This window comes from Cololabis saira, chromosome 14, assembly GCF_033807715.1.
Source record: "Cololabis saira isolate AMF1-May2022 chromosome 14, fColSai1.1, whole genome shotgun sequence".
In the NCBI taxonomy this organism is placed as follows: Eukaryota; Metazoa; Chordata; class Actinopteri; order Beloniformes; family Belonidae; genus Cololabis; species Cololabis saira.
Window position 1 is genome coordinate 2,951,978 of NC_084600.1, and position 20,592 is coordinate 2,972,569.

The 20,592-nt window shown below is 42.0% G+C and overlaps 1 protein-coding gene across 2 annotated transcripts in view; it reads right to left on the bottom strand.

Moving 5' to 3' along the window:
• stk32a (serine/threonine kinase 32A) overlaps positions 1-20,592 on the bottom strand; it is a 113,091-nt gene that overhangs the window by 15,421 nt on the left and 77,078 nt on the right. For both annotated transcript variants that reach the window (XM_061739422.1, XM_061739420.1), the window contains 5 exons: positions 17,676-17,765; positions 14,488-14,591; positions 10,855-10,971; positions 4,712-4,837; positions 2,025-2,153 (listed from right to left, as the gene is read on the bottom strand). In XM_061739422.1, the coding sequence (XP_061595406.1) occupies positions 2,025-2,153; positions 4,712-4,837; positions 10,855-10,971; positions 14,488-14,591; positions 17,676-17,765 (566 nt within the window). The remainder of the gene's footprint in view (positions 1-2,024; positions 2,154-4,711; positions 4,838-10,854; positions 10,972-14,487; positions 14,592-17,675; positions 17,766-20,592) is intronic.

Genomic DNA, 20,592 nt, shown 5'->3' on the forward strand with positions numbered 1-20,592 from the left:
CTGATTTCTCTGAGATTTTGCACTCTCATTGGAAAGATTAGACAAGTCATTTCTGGACACGAGCCGAGAAGTTATTGTGGCAGCTCCCCGTACAATTCATTCAGCTCTTGCTCTGTAAATACAATTTACCCCTGACAGAAAAGACTACTAGGATACTAGATGTTCTGTGTAACTCTTAAAAGAATCCCATAAAACCATATTAAATTACCATTTTTTGTCCTCACAGGCACGTTTTCAGTGATTTTTCTTGATTTCCATTATGCAGATCCTCTATGATGCCAGTAAACACACAATGAAACGTATCTGAAGTAACATTTAGCTTTCAAAATAAAATAGCTTTGCTGTACAAAAGCACAAACAAAACAATTGCCTTGCCTACCTTTATGAGTTTGCGATGTGGATTTTCCTCATATCTCTCCTGTCACCGAGGGGATCAAATTAACCTTTCAATGCTTAAGTGTTTGTTTGTTTTTTTGTAAATGTCCAGAAGACAGCAGCTAATTCATGTACGAAGGTTGGATTAAATAAAACAGTGGGCAGATTGCATTATTTCTCTGTCCTGTACATACAGCACTCAGGGATATTGCTGCTGCTACATAATTTGATAAAGGTGAGGAACAATACAGCCGTACAATATGTCCTAGTCTTGGTGACTCCAGACACAACACAATTAAGATCAACTTATCACATGTAACGTGGTTAAATGGAGCCAGCAGACAGCTCTGCCTGCAACTCCAGGCTCCCCCAGATGGGGAACCTACAGCAGAGAAGCAGACGGGCCTTTAAAATAGGCTGGAGCTTCAATTGTTAATAAATAATGAACACTGTGGGGGGAAGAGACTTAACCCTGGTACTGTGTTTGGGTCAGAATGACCTCATTCTACTGTCCTTCTTTCCTCCTGCTCTCTCCTTCCTTCTCCCTTCCTTCTTTCCTCCCCTCCTTCCTTCCTTCCTTCCTTCCTTCCTTCCTTCCTTCCTTCCTTCCTTCCTTCCTTCCTTCCTTCCTTCCTTCCTTCCTTCCTTCCTTCCTTCCTTCCTTCCTTCCTTCCTTCTTTCCTCCCCTCCTTCTTTCCTTCCTTCCTTCCTTCCTTCCTTCCTTCCTTCTTTCCTCCCCTCCTTCTTTCCTTCCTTCCTTATTTTCTTTCTTCCTTCTTTTCTTCCTTCCTTCTTTCCTCCCTTCCTTCTTTTCTCCCTTCCTTCCTTCTTTCCTCCCTTCTTTCCTTCCTTCCTTCTTTTCTTTCTTCCTTCCTTCCTTCCTTCTTTCCTCCCTTCCTTCTTTTCTCCCTTCCTTTCTTCTTTCCTCCCTTCTTTCCTTCCTTCCTTTCTTTCTTCCTTCCTTCCTTCCTTCTTTTCTTCCTTCCTTCCTTCCCCCCTTCCTTCATTTTTCCCTTATTTCTTCCCTTCCTTCCTTCTTTTCCCCTTTTTCCTTCCTTCCTTTCTTTCTTCCTTCTTTCCTTCCTTCTTTCCTCCCTTCTTTCCTTCCTTCCCTTCTTTCTTCCTTCCTTCCTTCCTTCTTTTCTTCCTTCCTTCTTTCCTCCCTTCCTTCTTTCCTCCCTTCTTTTCTTCCTTCCTTCCTTCCCCCGTTCCTTCATTTTTCCCTTATTTCCTCCCTTCCTTCCTTCTTTTTCCCTTCTTTCCTTCCTTCTTTTTTCCCTTATTTTTTCCCTTCCTTCCTTCTTTCCTCCCTTCCTTCTTTCCTTCCTTCTTTTTTCCCTTCCGTCCTTCTTTCCTCCCTTCCTTCCTTCTTTTCTTCCTTCCTTCTTTCCTCCCTTCTTCCCTTCGTCCTTCCTTGACCCGAACACAGCACAAGGCTTAAAAGATCTCCTCCAGTCAGTCTTCAGGGAATAAACATGCTCCGAAAATTGGGCAAAATTATGTTTAGATGAGCATTTTCTAAAATGCATTCAAAAACTATGAGTCATTGACCCTTTCAAATGCTTTTTTCCTGCAGATTTTCAGTAGTTAATGTAGTAGTTTCAGTGCGTCACTTTGAAGCAGTTAAGACGTCTGACTGAGATGCTCACCTGGGGAGACCCGTCGGATCCCTGATCTCGGGTCTTTCTAGCGAGCCGTTTCTTCTTCTTGTGGAGAGGTTTGGACTCCAGGATCATTTCCTCCAGCTCAAATGTGGGATCACAGTTTAGCCTTCGCCTCTACAGAAGTCAGAACAGATGCACATCTCAGCAAAAGGGAGGAGGCTGTTTCATACAAGTTAAAATGGGAGGACAACCGCTCAAACTACACAGTATCTTTTTAGTTAAATGATTCTACACTGATATAATGTAACATGTCTGACTGCATCAGCTGCTCTTGCATGTAAATAACCATCTCATCGTCATGGCTACTCTAGAGAAGCCGGTTGCAAGCGTAACATGTACTGTATTTTCCGCACTATAAGGCGCACCGCATTATAAGGCGCACCTTCAATGAATGACGTATTTTAAAACTTTTTCCATATATAAGGTGCACCGCATTATAAGGCGCTACAGTAGAGGCTGGGGTTACGTTATGCATCCATTAGAGTCTAATGGATGCATAACATATGATACATGTAGTATAGAATACTTCTATAGTAGAATACTATAGTATAGTACTATTACTATAGTATAGTAAACGTATAGAATACTCCCGATTCTCCCTATGGCCAGTCCGGGCCTGGCGGCTGCTTACTGTAGTTGCGAGACCTGTTGCGGCTCAATATTGATCCACATATAAGGCGCATGGCCAGCTTTTGAAAAAATTGAAGGCTTTTAGGTGCGCCTTATAGTGCGGAAAATATGGTAATTCAGCATTGAAAGATCTCTGAAAAGTAATTTTTTTCTCAGTAGAAAATCTCTATAAGACGTAAGGCGAGAAAAGGAAATGAATACGATTATAGTTATATCTAAAAACAGGAGATTGACTTTTAATTAGACTGAGACACTATTCAGGTTTCCATCATGTCCTCTTCCGCGGTGCCAACGCAGCTCTCCATAAACGTACACAAACGCTAAACAATAATAACGTTAGTTAAATTGCATTTTCCAAAACAATACAGGTGAGCTTTGAGTTGTTGGAGCGTTGCGTTGTGTGGTTATAGTCTTTTTTCCGAAGATGAAAGCGTAATGAAACAGTGAGATGGACTGATGGCTGTCGTCTGGCTGTCATCACAGGTTCCAGGTACCAGTGCTGCTGAATTAGAGATGCAAGGTAAGGGGCCTGTCACAGCTGGACATGCACATCAGCTCCCAGCCAAGCAGCTTGACTTCCTGTCTCATGTTATCCTTACATAAAGCTGCTGTCTCCACTCAGCCTGTCAGGAGGACAGGGAGACCGCCTGCAGAACCGCTGATTGACACGTGCTCGCTTTCTCTGCATTTGGCATACACCGATATACAGGACTGTCTCAGAAAATTAGAATATTGTGATAAAGTCCTTTATTTTCTGTAATGCAAAAATGTCATACATTCTGGATTCATTACAAATCAACTGAAATATTGCAAGCCTTTTTATTTTTTTAATATTGCTGATCATGGTTTACAGCTTAAGAAAACTCAAATCTCAAAATCTCAAAAATCTCTCAAAAAATGTAAATATTTTGGGAATCTTAACCTTAAACTGTAAACAATAATCAGCAATATTAAAATAATAAAACGCTTGCAATATTTCAGTTGATTTGTAATGAATCCAGAATGTATGACATTTTAGTTTTTTTAATTGCATTACAGAAAATAAAGAACTTTATCACAATATTCAGATTTTCTGAGACAGTCCTGTACATACAGGTGGTAAATCAGCAAAAAACCAACAAATGTAGTCTGCACATAGATTACAGGCCCATTTTGATGTCTAGGTGTTTCTGGAATAAAGAAGATTTATCTCCTTTGTCATTGCTGCATAATTCATGCTGCACTTAAGCCAAATCAGGGGGATTGACCGGCGCAGCCGGCGGTTTTCCTTCGAATCTTTGCACTCAGTAGGTGTGCAAAGATTCAACCCAGCAGGGGGGGGGGGGGTGTTTACTCCATGACCGGAAACGATTGGATGAGGACGGGCTACTTGTGGCTATAATTCTCTGTGTCCACATCTTTGTCCTCTTGAGGCTAAAAGTGTTACAGAGGTGAGTTTGAGGGAACAATTGAAGCATTCTGTCCCTTTTTTTCTGCTCTTAGATTTAAAAGTCCAAACTCCAACAGTACAAGGCTTTTTAATTAATTTCTCTACGGATGACTTATTGCCTAGCCAAATATTATGGGTTTTTGCTCATTTTTGGAGGGAAATCAAAGATAATGAATCTGCATAAACATATTTCAGTTTAAAAAGAAATTTAAAGAGAAAAAAATAGCAATGCATGGATGAAATAGTTATAATATTTATAATATATGCGTATGGAGACAGACAATCTATCTTTGATTTTTTTGGTTTTTCTTTCTTTGTGATGTTAACTAAGTAATTGTGCAAACCATCTGTTATTATTGTTCAATTTTGTTTTGAAGGAGGGGCAGCTAGAATAAGATTTTCTTCTTCCTGCTCCTTTCTGGTTATGGAATATGCTTTTGATTGTGTTGTCATTTTACTTGTTTGTTTTTTTTGTTTGCATATTTCCATTATCGGAATAAATAAAAATGAAATGAAATAATATAAAAAGATATCGAACAGAGGAAACATTAAATTCTATGCACATGTTGTTGTATAGCACAAAGGCAGTGCCCAGTTTATTTCTGATACTCACGTTGGGAATAAAGCCTGGAGGAAGCTGCTTGCTAAGCACAGCGTCCCAGTTGACGTCTGACATGAAGTCCAGATCCTGTAGCTCGGCTAGACAGGAAATGCGCTTCTGGACATCTATGCACAGCAACTGAAGGAGAGAAAAAGGATTGGACTGAAGACGATCGTCCACGGGGTGGCGAGGCTAAAAACATCCGAGGCCAACACAACATGTGTTAGCCTTTAAGGATGGGTCTGGGAATGAGGATGTTAGGAGCCGGGGTGCACGATGCAGGGGAAAGGACACAAGAGACTGGAGGGAGTAGAGATATAAAAGTTTAACAGGGAGGAGACGGGGGAGGGAGGGAAATTGAAATGCATATGGAAAGCACACAGTGGTGATGAGGTGAATTCAGGAGGTTGTGAGGCATGAAAGATGAAGGACAAATATATTGGGCATGGAGTTCTCCCTTTCATTCTCACTTTCTTTTCATCTTTCCTTTTCACACACACACACACACACACACACACACACACACACACACACACACACACACACACACACACACACACACACACACACACACACACTCTCCTGTTCACTGGAATGCCAATGAGCTGCGAACAGTCTGAGCACGAAGCAATGCAACAGTTTGACTGCAGTGGATTGTTGCCAGGAAAACGAGAAAAGGGGGAAGAAAAAGAAACACATAAATGCTACAACTACAGTACACGTTAACTTTTTAACTGGCTTCACTGTGATGGGCACAATAGATTCCTGACAGCTGAGATTTAAGAAGAGACTGTAAACGCACCAGTTTAGATTTTCCAAACTGATAGTGATTCGTAAATGTATCCATTGCAATAGTGTCCTTTTTCTGCAACTTGACATGTTTTAGAGGGCAAATTTATGAACTAATCACCATGAAGTACAAAGTCAAAGATGAAAGATTATACTCAGCAGTTCACACCCTTGTGTATTTATTTGTTTGACAATTCCAGTGTAAAAAAGTTCATCTCAATGCAAATATGAAGTCTCCGATGACTCATACGTAGGTGTCATACTAGACCTAAACTCACATTTAGACTGTGCTTTCCACACTTAGTTGCAAAAGGCACAGTGATGCAAATGTCAAAGCTCCTCCGGGAAAATGTCCAACACTGAAAATCCAATTGTTTCAACAAAACAATAAAACCTTAGGAAGATGGAGAATGTCTGTTGGCAGGAAGCTATCTATGCAGCTTGTCGTCCAATCAAGAAATACCAGCTCGTAGAAGTGGTGAAGTTGGGGTCTGGAGGGCCAAGAACACCTGTCAGCATGCTGATAGGATTTCTTGAAAGTCATATCAAAGGCCATGTTTCACTGCAATGGATATTTGGGAATATTAAGCAGATGCGGGCGAGCGGTGCTGCATTGCTAAACTGTGCACCCAATCCTGGACCAATGTGACCTCCAGAGAAGAGTTATCAGTGGCACAACTTTGCTGTATCCTCACCTCCAACCTCAGCGTTGTAAGTTTTTAAAGCATTTAAACAACACTTGTGCATTTTTTTTAATATGACGGGGTTGTTGTAGAAATAAAAGACCCATAATTTTATGTTAGAGTAGCCTTCAGGCTGCTGATGCGGAGCCAGTGGCACAAGGGAGATGTCACTGGCAGCAACAAGAATAACCTGCACGTTTCACAGGCAAATATGAAGAAAAAAAAAAGAAGAAGCCAATAGAAGCAGATTGAACATTTTTCTAAGGTCTAACACTGTGTCCTAACTGCATGCGACGCGAGCGAGCGTCAGCGTCAAAAACAATTCCATTGCTTTATTAGGGCCTGAGCACCTTCAGTGCGAAGGCCCTATTGTATCTGTAGGAATTTTTTTTCTTTTTCTTTTTCTTTTTCTTTTTCTTTTTCTTTTTCTTCTGACGAAAGGAGGGCCTTTTTGCCCCCCTAAACGTGCCCAAAAAGTCACCAAATTTTGCATGCAAGTCAGGCCTGGCGAAAAATTTGATATTTAATGGTTTACATTAATGGGCGTGGCAAAATGGCTCAACAGCGCCCCCCGGAAAACTTTGTGCCTCAAGCCCCACAATACGGTTTGACGTACATGCACGAAAATCGCTACACACCTGTATCAGTACACAACTTAAAGAAAAGTCTCTTGGCGACATGGCCGAAACCGAACAGGAAGTCAGCCATTTTGAATTAATCGTGTCACTTTGGCGCAATTTATGCCATTCCTTCGGCAGTTAATACGGCCCGAACCGTAACGTGCCCCCAAGTGTGTTATACATCAAAACGTGCGTCTCCATCCTGCGACAACACGCATTACTTTTCTCTTTCAAAAGCGTTACCGTGGCGACGCTAGACGCCAAAAAGCGTGCCCACCCTTCATCTGGTTGGTTCAGACAGAAAAAACTTTGCGCCTCAAGCCCCATAATACGGTTTGACGTACATGAACGAAAATCGGTACACACCTGTATCATGTCGCAACTTAAAGAAAAGTCTCTTGGCGCCATGGCCGAAACCGAACAGGAAGTCGGCCATTTTGAACATTCTGAATTAATCGCATAATTTTGGAGCAATATGAGCCATTCCTTCGAGAATTAATACGGCCCGAACCGTAACGTGCACCCAGATGTGTTATACATCAAAATGTGCGTCTCCATCCTGCGACTACACGCATTACTTTTCTCTTTCAAAAGTGTTACCGTGGCGACGCTAGACGCCAACAAGCGCACCCCCCCTTCATCTGATTGGTCCATATTTGATAGTTCCCCAAAAGGCACCAAATTTGGCATGCAAGCCAGGCCTGGCGATACATTTGATATTTCATGGTTTGCATTAATGGGCGTGGCAAAATGGCTTAACAGCGCCCCCCGGAAAACTTTGTGCCTCAAGCCCCACAATACGGTTTGACGTACATGCACGAAAATCGCTACACACCTGTATCATGGCACAACTTAAAGAAAAGTCTCTTGGAGCCATGGCCGAAACCGAACAGGACGTCGGCCATTTTGAATAAATTGTGTCATTTTGGCGAAATGTATGCCATTCCTTCGGCAGTTAATTCAGCCCGAACCGTAACGTGTCCCCAAGTGTGTTATACATCAAAATGTGCGTCTCCATCCTGCGACTATGCGCATTACTTTTCTCTTTCAAAAGTGTTACCGTGGCGACGCTAGATGCCAAAAGGCGCGCCCACCCGTCATCTGGTTGGTTCAGACAGAAAAAACTTTGCGCCTCAAGCCCCATAATACGGTTTGACGTACATGAACGAAAATCGGTACACACCTGTATCATGTCGCAACTTAAAGAAAAGTCTCTTGGCGCCATGGCCGAAACCGAACAGGAAGTCGGCCATTTTGAACATTCTGAATTAATTGCGTAATTTTGGAGCAATATGAGCCATTCCTTCGAGAATTAATACGGCCCGAACCGTAACATGCACCCAGGTGTGTTATACATCAAAATGTGCGTCTTCATCTTGCGACTACGCCTATTACTTTTCTCTTTCAAAAGTGTTACCGTGGCGACGCTAGACGCCAAAAAGCGTGCCCCCCTTCATCTGATTGGTCCATATTTGATAGTTCTCCAAAAGGCACCAAATTTGGCATGCAAGCCAGGCATGGCGATAAATTTGATATTTCATGGTTTACATTAATGGGCGTGGCAAAATGGCTCAACAGCGCCCCCTAGAAAACTTTGTGCCTCAAGCCCCACAATACGGTTTGACGTACATGCACGAAAATCGCTACACACCTGTATCATGTCACAACTAAAAGAAAAGTCTCTTGGCGCCATGGCCGAAACCGAACAGGAAGTCGGCCATTTTGAATAAATTGTGTCATTTTGGCGAAATTTATGCCATTCCTTCGGCAGTTAATTCAGCCCGAACCGTAACGTGCACCCAAGTGTGTTATACATCAAAATGTGCGTCTACATCCTGCGACACCACGCATTACTTTTCTCTTTCAAAAGTGTTACCGTGGCGACGCTAGACGCCAAAAGGCGTGTCCCCCCTTCATGTGATTGGTCCATATTTGATAGTTCTCCAAAAGTCACCAAATTTTGCATGCAAGCCAGACTTGGCGATAAATTTGATATTTCATGGTTTGTATTAATGGGCGTGGCCTAACGGCTCAACAGCGCCCCCTAGAATACTTTTATCTGCCATAACTTTTGAATGGTTTGACATAGGAAGTCGTTGGTGGTGTCATGGGACTCTGTAATGAGTCCTTAAGCTTCGTTGGCCTTAATTAGCCCCGCCCCTTCTTCTGATTGGTTGTCCCGATTTTCTGCTATAACATTGGAATGGTTTGACATAGGGAGTCCTGGGTGGGGTCATCAGATTCTTTATGGAGTCCTTGACCTTCATTGGCCTTAATTAGCCCCGCCCCTTCTTCTGATTGGTTGTCCCTTTTTCTGCTATAACTTTTAAATGGTTTGACATAGGAAGTCGTGGGTGGTGTCATGGGACTCTGTAATGAGTCCTTAAGCTTCGTTGGCCTTAATTAGCCCCGCCCCTTCTTCTGATTGGTTGTCCCTTTTTTCTGCTATAACTTTTGAATGGTTTGACATAGGAAGTCGTGGGTGGTCTCGTTTCTGATATGCTTATGGGGGGCGGTGGCCGTGAGTGCGAGGGCCCGTTCATCGCTGCTTGCAGCTTTAATTTTCTATTGGACTGTCCAAACTGGCTGCGAGCGACGCAGCGCGACGCGATGCGGCGCGCCGTTTTGAGCTGATCATTTGTCGGACGCCCTGGTTCTATTTTCTTCCTGTCGCTCGCGTTGAAAGCGCTGTAGGAAACAGTCATTTCAATACAAGAACCTCAATAAAGTGGCAGCTGCTGGAGGGAGATCACCAGGGAGCTGGAAGTTTTTGATAAGATAATAAGATAATATATAATAATAAGATAATAATAGGATAATATTTCTTTCTGCCACTTTATTGAGGTTTTTGTAGTGAAATGAGGAGGAATCAGAGATAACTTCTAATTTCAACTAACTGGATCAGCCGTTCCTCATCATGACTGTTTCCTACAGCGCTTTCAACCGGCTTTCAATGTGAGCGACAGGAAGAGAATAGAAGAACATTTAAATATCACAATATCAAGCTTGTTTTCTGTTTAGAAACTACAAACGTAGGAAGATTACAAGTAATCACCCATCTTTTACTTGTCTCTTTACTCTTTTAGGAGTTATTTTAGGAGTTTCTTTCAGGAGCGCACAGGCGGGTAGTGCGGTGAATAAAGGCTGATTTATGGTTCCGCGTAAAATTGGCGGCGTAGCCTACGGCGTCGGGTACGCGTTGGTGTAATGCAGAACCATAAATCAGCCTTTTAAAAAGCGAGTTTCAGCTGTCAATTAAAATAACGTGGGGGCCCATAACACGTTCAGTGTGGACAGAGAGCGTCCAATGCCACGCAGTGCGACGCGATAGTCGGACGCTCGCGTGCAGTTAGGACAGGCTGTAAGGTTCTTGCAAACCCTCAAGCTAAAATGTGTTAAAAAAATCAGCGAATATAGTTCAAACTGCAAGATATTAAAGGTCTCTCAGAACAAGAAGAATGATCAAAAATCCTTGAAATCAGAAGCCTTGACTGAAACATTAACAAGCTAAAAGGAGCCGTTACTAAGCACGACACTGCAGAGTGTCCCAACCCTTTTCCTTTGTTAGTCTAAGACTGACACAGAGTGAGAGAGGGAGAGCAAACAAAGCCCTGCCTCACATTCTACAAGAGGTTTTCATTTTTAACTTTGCGCATTTTGGAAATCAGGTTGCGTTTTACTTGCTTAGCAGTTTGAAGAAACACATATCTTGAAAAGGCGTTTCAAAGCATGTGAATCAGACTTTGTCTCTCTCTGTTAAAGTTACGCTGTGACTCACCAGCAACCCTGAATACTGAATACTTCTGCTCCGTGATTATAATTCCAAAGACACACTGCATGTGAAGAGAGCTTGGGATAATGAAGTGACCTCCAATTAAGGTTCTGTGGCTACAAATGAAAAAAAAGTGCTGTAATGTATGTATAGTTACCTCCCCACGGGAACTAAAGATGTCAAAGGGTGGAGAACATCTAATTTGTGGTTAGAATAACATTGGAAAGAAAATATCAACGCATAGTCTTTAAACCTCTGTGCGGTGTTGCCCAAGACGTGGAGGTCATTTACCTTTCTGAGGAGAGACTTCATTTCCAGAGACCAGGCCACCGGGTAAGTGGGATGGACCTTGTGGAACGTTTGAAGGATCTCATTAGTCGGTGTACTGGATCTCATCACATATGGTCTCTGAAATGAAGGGAGAAGAAGAGAAGGGCGGAGACGCCATGTTACAGACAACTTCCAATCATTCCTAAAGATTGCTTAGGTATATTTAGGAGGTACTATGATGTACCAGAACACATAAAGCTGTCTCCTTGTTTAGGCAGACTTTGGGTCAGTCCCAATCCCCCCCTACTCCTACTTTTCTACCCCTAAATTTTGCACGTTCCCGTGAGGGTAGTGGTGTCCAAATTCCTCTTTGCATGTAGGGCTTCACGGTGAGGGATTTCAGATGCTGACTTTGCGGCCGAGGGGCAGAAAAATTTCCCAGAATGCTTTACGTCATCATTTGCCGACTGAATCAAACAAAAAAACATGGCAAATTTTTAGTGAATAAAATCAATATTTTGAGTTAGTTTCTGCATAAAAATGCGTTTTGATTACATTTCTAGTGAGAAATATATATTTTACTTTCATAATATTCACTCAGTGAATGTACAGACTCGCTTTCACGTTTTTTCAGATCTCGCCAGAATAAAGGCTGATTTATGGTTCCGCGTTACACCAACGCAGAGCCTACGGCGTAGGTTACGCGGCGATGCGTGCTGTACGGTGCGCATCGCCACGTAACCTACGCCGTAGGCTCTGCGTCGATTTAACGAGGAACCATAATTCAGCTCCCGAGCCGGCTGCTCTTCTCATCCCCCGAAAACATTGGGGCAAATTTCTTAACAGGCGTTATTTGGATAAACTGAGCCCAGGTTGGGGATCTTAACGGTTACTTTTACGCCTGAAAAAATATTAAAACTTAATAAAGTGGCATATTAACAGCGCTACAGCGGAAATTAAAACAGCTTTTATCTCTCAGCTTCCTGATATGGTGTGACGTTTGTGCAAACGTAACTACGCAGTCGCTTATGTACCCAAACATAAACCACGCAGTGACGTAATAAGTGGTGTCCCAATCCATAGGGAACATTACAAGGGCCCTACCGCTGTGGCTTCATTTTTAGGGCTAGTGGTAGAAAGTAGGGGGTGTTTTGGGATTGGCCCTAATAGCCTGAAAATATGCGATTCAGTAAGATGCTCTGAGAATCTCTATTAGGACCTTCAGAAATCGTGTCAGAAAAGGGCACGGTGTGTTTTCTCCACACTCGTCCTCCTCCGTTCTTTCTTGATCTCACTTTTGTCTTTGTTCTAACCTTCTTCAGACCTATTTTACTCGCTGACGGGGACAAACGTTGGAGAACACGAGCAACAAGGGGTGTCCTGTTAACGCCAAACTCTCAAATACAGTCTCTCTGCTTGTCCTTGGATAAGACGGGGCGATCTCAATGTGGAGATGCAAACCAGGACTTTTCTTTGTTTCAGATTTTAGGTTGTCATTTTCCATTTATTTTTTATTTTTTAATTCCATGCATGACAGCACTTACTTTCCAATTCAGCAGAGGCTCAAATAACCAATGAAATATTCATTGTACCTAAATGCATTGCCATTGTCTTGTTTATTCACCATACAGTTTATTTGTCCGTCCGCAGTCCCAAGGGTTTACTCTAATGGAGGAAAAACGGCAGAGGCTGAAAGAGGTGAAATCAAGTGACAAAGACCCATTTGCAGGTTTGGAGAGAGTCCACCTCCTATAGCTGCAGTTAATGGTCTGACCGGGCAGGAAATTACAGTCAGAAAAGGGAGTATAATGTGTAAATGAAAGAGAAGCAATAAAGCTGTGAAAGGTGTCCAGCGCTTCAAAAGAAATAGCTGAAGTTGAGAAGAGATTGGAAGATAGCTAGAGGTGGATAATAGTAAGCTGGATTTCAGTTTCCAGATATTCCTGTGCATCCACCGGATCGGTTTTTAACACCCTGGATCTGACCTTTGCTTTATGGGCTGCACTGAAACCTGACAGGCAGAGAACAAGGTGAGGGGAAACCCCCACAAAGGAGCGGATGAAATGAAAATGAATGGTCTGGCAGAAGTGGAGAGTAGTAAAAGGCTAGCAGAACTTCAGAAAGAGCAGAGTATGTGGAAGGAAAGAGGAAGCTGAGGTTGAGACAGCTGACATATGAGAATACTGAAGCTGCAGGTCTGACTGACGTTCACCCCCAAGACTGTGGCAGGGTGGAGGTGCAGCCACTCAGGTGATCGGGCACAGGTGGGCCCCATCAACCTCTCCACCCTGCCTGCTTTCATAAGGAGTGGCTGCACAGCAGCAAGGGGTCTCTGCTGAAGGTGCTGGTGCACGTGTGTCTGGGTGAGGAAATAAAGATTGAGTATATTTCTGCACAAAATCCTGTGTCATCTGTCCTTACGGTCGACCCCAGTAGCACTAGCCCTGCTACAAGACTAACCCTGCATTCACACTGAAAGCGTCAAAAATCTCCTGACGGCTGCATCTCGCTGCTTGGTGAGTTCACACTGAAATCTACATGCACTGTCGACACCTGCAGTGGGCGGGGCCTGCAGTGGGCGGGGCCGCCCCGTACCCTACGGCGTAGGCTCTGCGTTGGTGTAACGCGGAACCATAAATCAGCCTTAACACACCGGGTCCCAGCGGATTTGTTCATGATGTTTAAACTGTGTTTTGTGATTAAAAAGCATGGTTTTTAATTATTTTGCGTTGGATCAATGTGGCAAATAAAATCGTTGGGACCATACAGCTCCTCAACCATCAGATACGTGTTTCACATGAGCAGTTCAGGTAAAAACGGCAGTCAAATCAGCAAAAATGTCAGTTTGCTGGATGAAATATATTAATTCCTGATAAAATAAGTTTGTTAGTGCACAGCTCTGCTCCTGTACGCATGTGAATGAGTGTACGTTTGTGTGTACATGACAGTACAATGTGAATTGAGGCTTCTCGCTTTGGGAATCCCAGTCTGTGATTGGACGCCGCTGCTCATTTGCATAAAGTTCAGATTTTTCAACTTCAAATTGACGGGCTGCTCCCGCTGCTCCCGATGCCTCTCGACGCGCGTTTTTCATAGAAAATGAATGGCAGCCGGCCAAAAAACCGTGACGCTTTCAGTGTGAATGCAGGGTGACACAGCAGGAAGACTTGATGATGATCTTTATTACCATGACATCATAATTAAACCCCGGCAGATGGGATTGCCGTGAAAAAAATCATCTCAAAAGATTAAATTATATGGCTCTTGAGTTCAATTTCCTCATTTTTCCACAGCAATTAGTCTCAACCCATTGATTCAACTTTTAAACATATCTCTTTTTAAACATATAGGTACAATTATTAAACAGTTTAACCTATATTTGTTTTGTGTGTGTGTGTGTGTGTGTGTGTGTGTGTGTGTGTGTGTGTGTGTGTGTGTGTGTGCGTGTGTGCGTGTGTGCGTGCGTGCGTGCGTGCGTGCGTGCGTGCGTGCGTGCGTGCGTGCGTGCGTGCGTGTGTGTGTGCTGATTTACTCCTCTACTTCTTATTCAGCCTTCTGGTGGGTTTCATGTGCACTATTGACTGCAGTTCCCGGGCGACTCTGAGGTTAAATGATGAGGACTATCTGACGGTACAGTGAGAGTGTTTCAGTCACCTGTCCTCTTAGCAGTTCGTAGGCCGTAATCCCCAGAGACCACCAGTCCACGCAGAAGCTGTAGCCGGGGTGGGACCCTTCAAAGCTCTGGAAAAGCTCCGGAGCTTTTTCATGGTACCAGGGGCAAAGAAAAGGAACATAATTAAATTCTGTCAATCAAGGGCACCAGAGGTGTCAAAAGTATTCACATTCATTAAGTATAGATACTAGAGTTTAAAAATACTCCTGAAGAAGTTGAAGTATCAACTCAAGTTTTTTACTCAAAGTAAAAGTATAAAAGTACTGGTTTCAAAACTACTTAAAGTATAAAAGTAAAAGTAATGTAAGGGGGAAAAAAGCCATTAAGGACAAAAGCCATTGAAAATGAATGTATCTTAGTATAATGTAAATATATTAAAGAAGCATATATGTGTACTATTGAGCATTAACGTGTTTCAGAGAGCAGGAGATATGATGACTAGTTGCCTATAAGTATTGTAATGGTGCAAAAAGTCAAACTTCAGAGGCATGTTATCATTTATCCTAACCTTTATTGGAATGTACATCCAAGTTTAGTTGCAGGAATCTGAGGGAACGGATGTAAGAACAAAACTGGACAAGAACATCTGAAACAACCACAACCAAATTCACTGTATCCAGATGGAGCAATTTAACTGGATAGTTTTTATTAAAGGCCGAAATGAAATATGGAGGTTTATGAATAACGAGGCTGTTTTTAACATTTTAAAATGTAAGGAGTAAAAAGTACAGATAATTGCGTGAAAATATAAGGAGTAAAAGTAAAAAGTCGTCTGAAAAATAATTACTCCAGTGAAGTATAGATAACCAAAATTTGTAAACTAAAGTATTTGTACTTCGTTACTTGACACCTCTGAAGGGCACTATGATGATCCACCTTTTCTATGATTCAGAGGGATTTTATTTGCCATTAGCCACGTATTCTATAATGTTTTTATTCAGACACAACATCAAAGTTGCAGAAAGATATTGATCAATACAGTTATTGTATCAGAATAAAAACACAGCTCATTTCAGTTATTTTTTGTCTAAGATTTTAATTACATGAAAATCTTTTCATTAACAGTTTCCTTCCAATTAGGAAAATATTATTTATTGCACGAACACAAATATTTTAGATACAGAAAGCGTGTTTGAAAGACTAAACACACCTTTACTGTCTCTACAGGAAAACATTGGAAGCAGCAACGCAGCCGGAGATAATTAAAAGCTCTTGATTAATTGATAATCAGCAAGCGTGACCACCTCAGTAAAAGCAGACGTTTTAGCAATTTGCTGACCTGGAGCACACCAGTGTGCGTTAACACACTGCCGAGGAGGATGGACATCAGCTCTGATCTTAGACGATCAATTACTGCTGCCCATCAGTCCGTAAAGGGTCATAAATATACCCAGGAATAATTTAAAGTCCATTAAGGGTTATAAATATACCCAGGAATGATTTAAAGTGCATTAAGATTGATTTATAAAGAGGAAAACAATCATCTACATTTTCTTAGTTTTTAATGTTCTTCAAGTTTTTGCTTACATTTTTACATTTTTATATATATATATATATATATATATATATATATATATATATATATATATATATATAGTAAGACTATATGTACCTAACATGTGTCTAACATGTATTATTGCCCATATATTTCTGTAAGATGCCAGAAAAGTGGTTGGTGGACTAGGATGACAAACTCTGTATCAGAGTTTGAGCTCAAACCGCTTAAGTTGGTACAGTAACTTCTGTTTTCAATCGTACGGACATCCGTCATCTGGTCTCCAGAAAAAAAACGCTGTATACACACAGATCCTCCCCTACTTTTCTAAGCTGGAGGAGAAAAAAACCCCACCCCTCCCTAGATGCATGTATTGATCTGAATGAGAGTTTTTTTTGTTTTTTTATTTCTTCCGGTGTGCACATGAATGAGCTTTTAGTGTTCACCTGAAACTTGTCAGACATGGTTAGATCAGTCTCCATCATGATCACACAAAGGTAAATCCTTTACTCTTGTACACACCCACCAGAAACACGCAAAAGCAACCACATACACACACACACACACACACAAACCAACTCATGTAGACCAATACACCTGCCGCCTCGCTATTTATATCCTGTCTGATCTCTCAGGGGCTGAATTCACATCAGCGTGATCTCAACTGTGTTTAGGACTTATTGGGAGTAACACTGCAAAATATTACTTTATAAAGCATCGATTTTAGGAGCCAGTGAATGGGAGGCAAAACAGTGATGAATGGGAAACATTTAAAATATTCCGACAGCTGAGGCAGATCATATGCATTAAAGCATTATTTTTCTCTTTTCTTTTTGTGTGCCAAAGTTGAATTGCCACAAATCTCTTTGGACTTCTATACTTATACTTCTATATTACTTATACTTCTATACTTCAGGGTTTGGGTGCAATCTGGAGTGTTTTGGGGAAAAACTGGTGAAGAAGGCATTTGATCTGCCAAGTTTGAGAATTGAAAGCCAAGAATGTGGGGAATGCCACGGCTCAGATCATCCGCCATTAGCCAGAGGTTTAACATCCAATGTCCAATGACAAGGACAAACTGTGGAATAATAGCAAAAGTCCCTGCAAATTCTGGATTGGCAGAAAAGAAATTGCCATCGATTATCTTCACCTTGGTACTTACACCCTTGCACCAGAGTTGAGGATAAATGCTTAGATTTGTGATGCGTGTGTCATACTATATCATTGTTTAAAAAGAAAACTTTGCTTCTGCTGCTCCAAGATAAAAAAGAGATGGTGAAGGGCTCTGCTTTTGAAAACGCTCCCGGGGAGACCTGAGGACGGAGCAAAACCCAAATACAACGTGGCTGCAAGGATTTAAAGCCATTTTCAAGCTAACAAATGGTGGCCTTGAATAGATGGTGAAACTGTTATTCTTTTGTAGAGTAGCGAGACTAATCTTCGGTTCAGAATTCAATTTGAACTGAATGATGACCTCAACAATCCAAGCCAAACCAAATCATGCGATAATTCAAATTCACCACCTTAGACGGGATAGTCATCATTTTGCCAATATTATGAAGGTTAAACAAACCCACCCAGAAATCTTGTTCAATGTACGATTCATTTCACATAAAGCGGTCAAATGTAACATCATCCAAGGTAAAGATGTTGTTTGACACTATTTTTCCTTACCCATATATGGTTTGGTTCCAGCGATGGACGTGGCTTTTAGGTCTTCCTTTACAATGGCTGCGATGTTGAAGTCTGTTAGATGGACGTGTCCTAGAGACGAAAACACATCATGTTACTATTGTTAGAGCATAATAAGCCTTAACATCCTAGTATTGTTCCTCTGGAAATCAATTCAACCAAAGCTCACACATTTCAGGTCTTTCGTGCTGCTTATGTGCCGTATGGTTAAAAATGAGGATCAGCATCATTTTTATGTACAGCTCAGTTTAATGTAAATTAAAGGAGGATTTATTGATATATGCACGGTACCCTAAGGGAGGTGGGGGAGCAACATCGCTGATATCCAAAGTCAAACCAGTGACCTGTGTCTCACCATGCTGTGGGACGGCTGAGAGTCTTCACCTGATCCTTGACCAAACATGACTGGGCTTGATGTAGTATATGTGTCCATACTCATGTGAGTGTGTGTGCGTCCACATCATACTGAGTGAGACGGCAGGAGTGCATTTGATGCATAATAATCCTTCGGATGGATGAGTGTCCCTGTTAACCTTAACACCAACAACATCAGTCCCTAACTATAGAAAAGGAGGTGGAACAATTTGCTCTTTCTGTATTAACCCTCCCCTTCCCTGTCTTGCTTATATTACTACAGCACGGTAACAGTGACAAAGGCACACGCTAACACTTATTTTGGTAATTAGGGCACTTATAGTGTGAAGGCCCTATTGCAGGGGTGTCCAAAGTCGGTCCTCGATGGCCGGTGTCCTGCATGTTTTACATGTGTCCCTTTTGGAGCTTGGTCATCAACAGAACTATCCAGACTTTGATGACAAGGTGGTGACGACCGTTAATTGGAATCAGGTGTGTTGATGCAGGGAAACATCTAAAACATGCAGGATTGCGGCCCTCGAGGACCAACTTTGGACACCCCTGCCCTATTGTATCTGTAGGAATTTTTGTTTTTCTCGTTTTTCTCGCTTTTCTTCTGACGAAATGAGGGCCTTTTTGCCCCCCTAAACGTGCCCCAAAATTTGATATTTAATGGTTTGCATTAATGGGCGTGGCCTAATGGCTCAACAGCGCCCCCTAGAAAACTTTGTGCCTCAAGCCCCACAATACGGTTTGACGTACATGCACGAAATCGGTACACACATGTATCATGTCGCAACTTAAAGAAAAGTCTCTTGGCGCCATGGCCGAAACTGAACAGGAAGTCGGCCATTTTGAATTAATCGTGTAATTTTGGCGCAATTTATGCCATTTCTTCGGCCGCTTCTTCGCCCGAACCGTAAGGGGTACCCAGGTGTGTTATACTGTACATCAAAATGTGCGTCTCCATCCTGCGACGATGCGCATTACTTTTCTCAGTCAAAAGCGTTACCGTGGCGACGATAGACGCCAAAAAGCGCGCCCACCCTTCATCTGATTGGTCCATATTTGATAGTTCCTACTTTCTGCCATCACTTTTGAATGGTTTGACATAAAGACTCGTGGGTGGTGTCATCGGACATGGTTTTGAGTACTTGACTTTTATTGGTGAAAAGTGCACGCGCGAGGGCCCGTTCATCGCTGCTTGCAGCTTTATGGTATTGTGGTTACACACAGATGAGCAAACGTTTGAGCATTTTTACTCTAAACCTCTGTTTCAGTACATGGATAAGTGAGAAGTGCACTAAATTATATCCAAAAGGCGTGAAATTGAAGACCAAAAGTTCTCATGAACCTCTAAAGTTTTAGCACTTTGAGCTGTCAGACAATTAGCTGTTGTGGTTTCAGTTAAAAATCTAAAAAATCCTTCAAGAAAATGTTGTTAATATATAATAGTAGAATGTTACACTCATTTGATTAGTGAAAGCATGATTTCTGACTGCTGGGGTCCACTGTAATTTAGGCAACTATGGATTTGTGATGTTCCTTCAGTTAGGGTTTAAAAGTTTGGCACCTGAACGATGTCTCAGCGACTCTTCGGGACTTAGTTATCAAACTTTTTTTTTTTTGGGGGGGGGGGGGGGTTATTTCAACAGCTGGTGAGGCTTCATCTCAAAGTTATGCGACACTACTGCTTATATCTTGTGTTTTTAATTTGTACTTTGCTTGCCAGTTCCTTGGTGCACCCGTCCCCCTCCCTTCTGACATCTGCACACATCCTGCATACACACAAGTTAGTATCACTTCTATCACTGTGAATTCCTGTGGGCTGTTTTATGTATCCAGAGTCAGACTTTTAAACACTAATACATGATCTTGCAGTCATGTAACACGACTCAAATCGATTTGGCTTCATTCATGAAGCAGGTTAAAAGCGGCCAATGCAGCCATTACGTGAAATATATCTTCGTATTATTTGACAAATAAACTCTCCACATAATTTATTCAATTTACATGTAATTCCTTGTTTATTTTACAGCGCTTTTAAGTGTTGCTTCCAACCTGACATGGTCATGTTGCTTTGTCGACACACTAAGATGGAAAGTGCATCGTCAGTTGGCAAAAATCGTTAACTTAATTTCTTCTGTCAGGCCGTATTGAATTACACTCCAGAGAGTTGTGAATTTGGCAATGAAATACAAAGCTTTATTCCCCCAGCATGCTATGTTCAGCTGGAATGCCAAATGGAGCTGCATTTAGACACAAGATGCAGCATTTTAGTCTTATTCTGAATATTTTAATTGGATCTTTTTTCCTCCAGTATATAAAAAAATTCTCCTTTGTCCCCCCCTGGCACTACCGGTATGGAAAGAATTGGTACCCATCAAGGCTATGAGTTGGATGGAAATGGCACGCTATTTTAGGTTTTTTGGCGTCTTGGCATTTATGGGGACATTACTTTGGCATGAACGATGCAATGATGTATTTTTCACCCATACTATTGCTTGTATGGATCGGGTCTGTTTGTATAGGTAGCTTAGAGTGA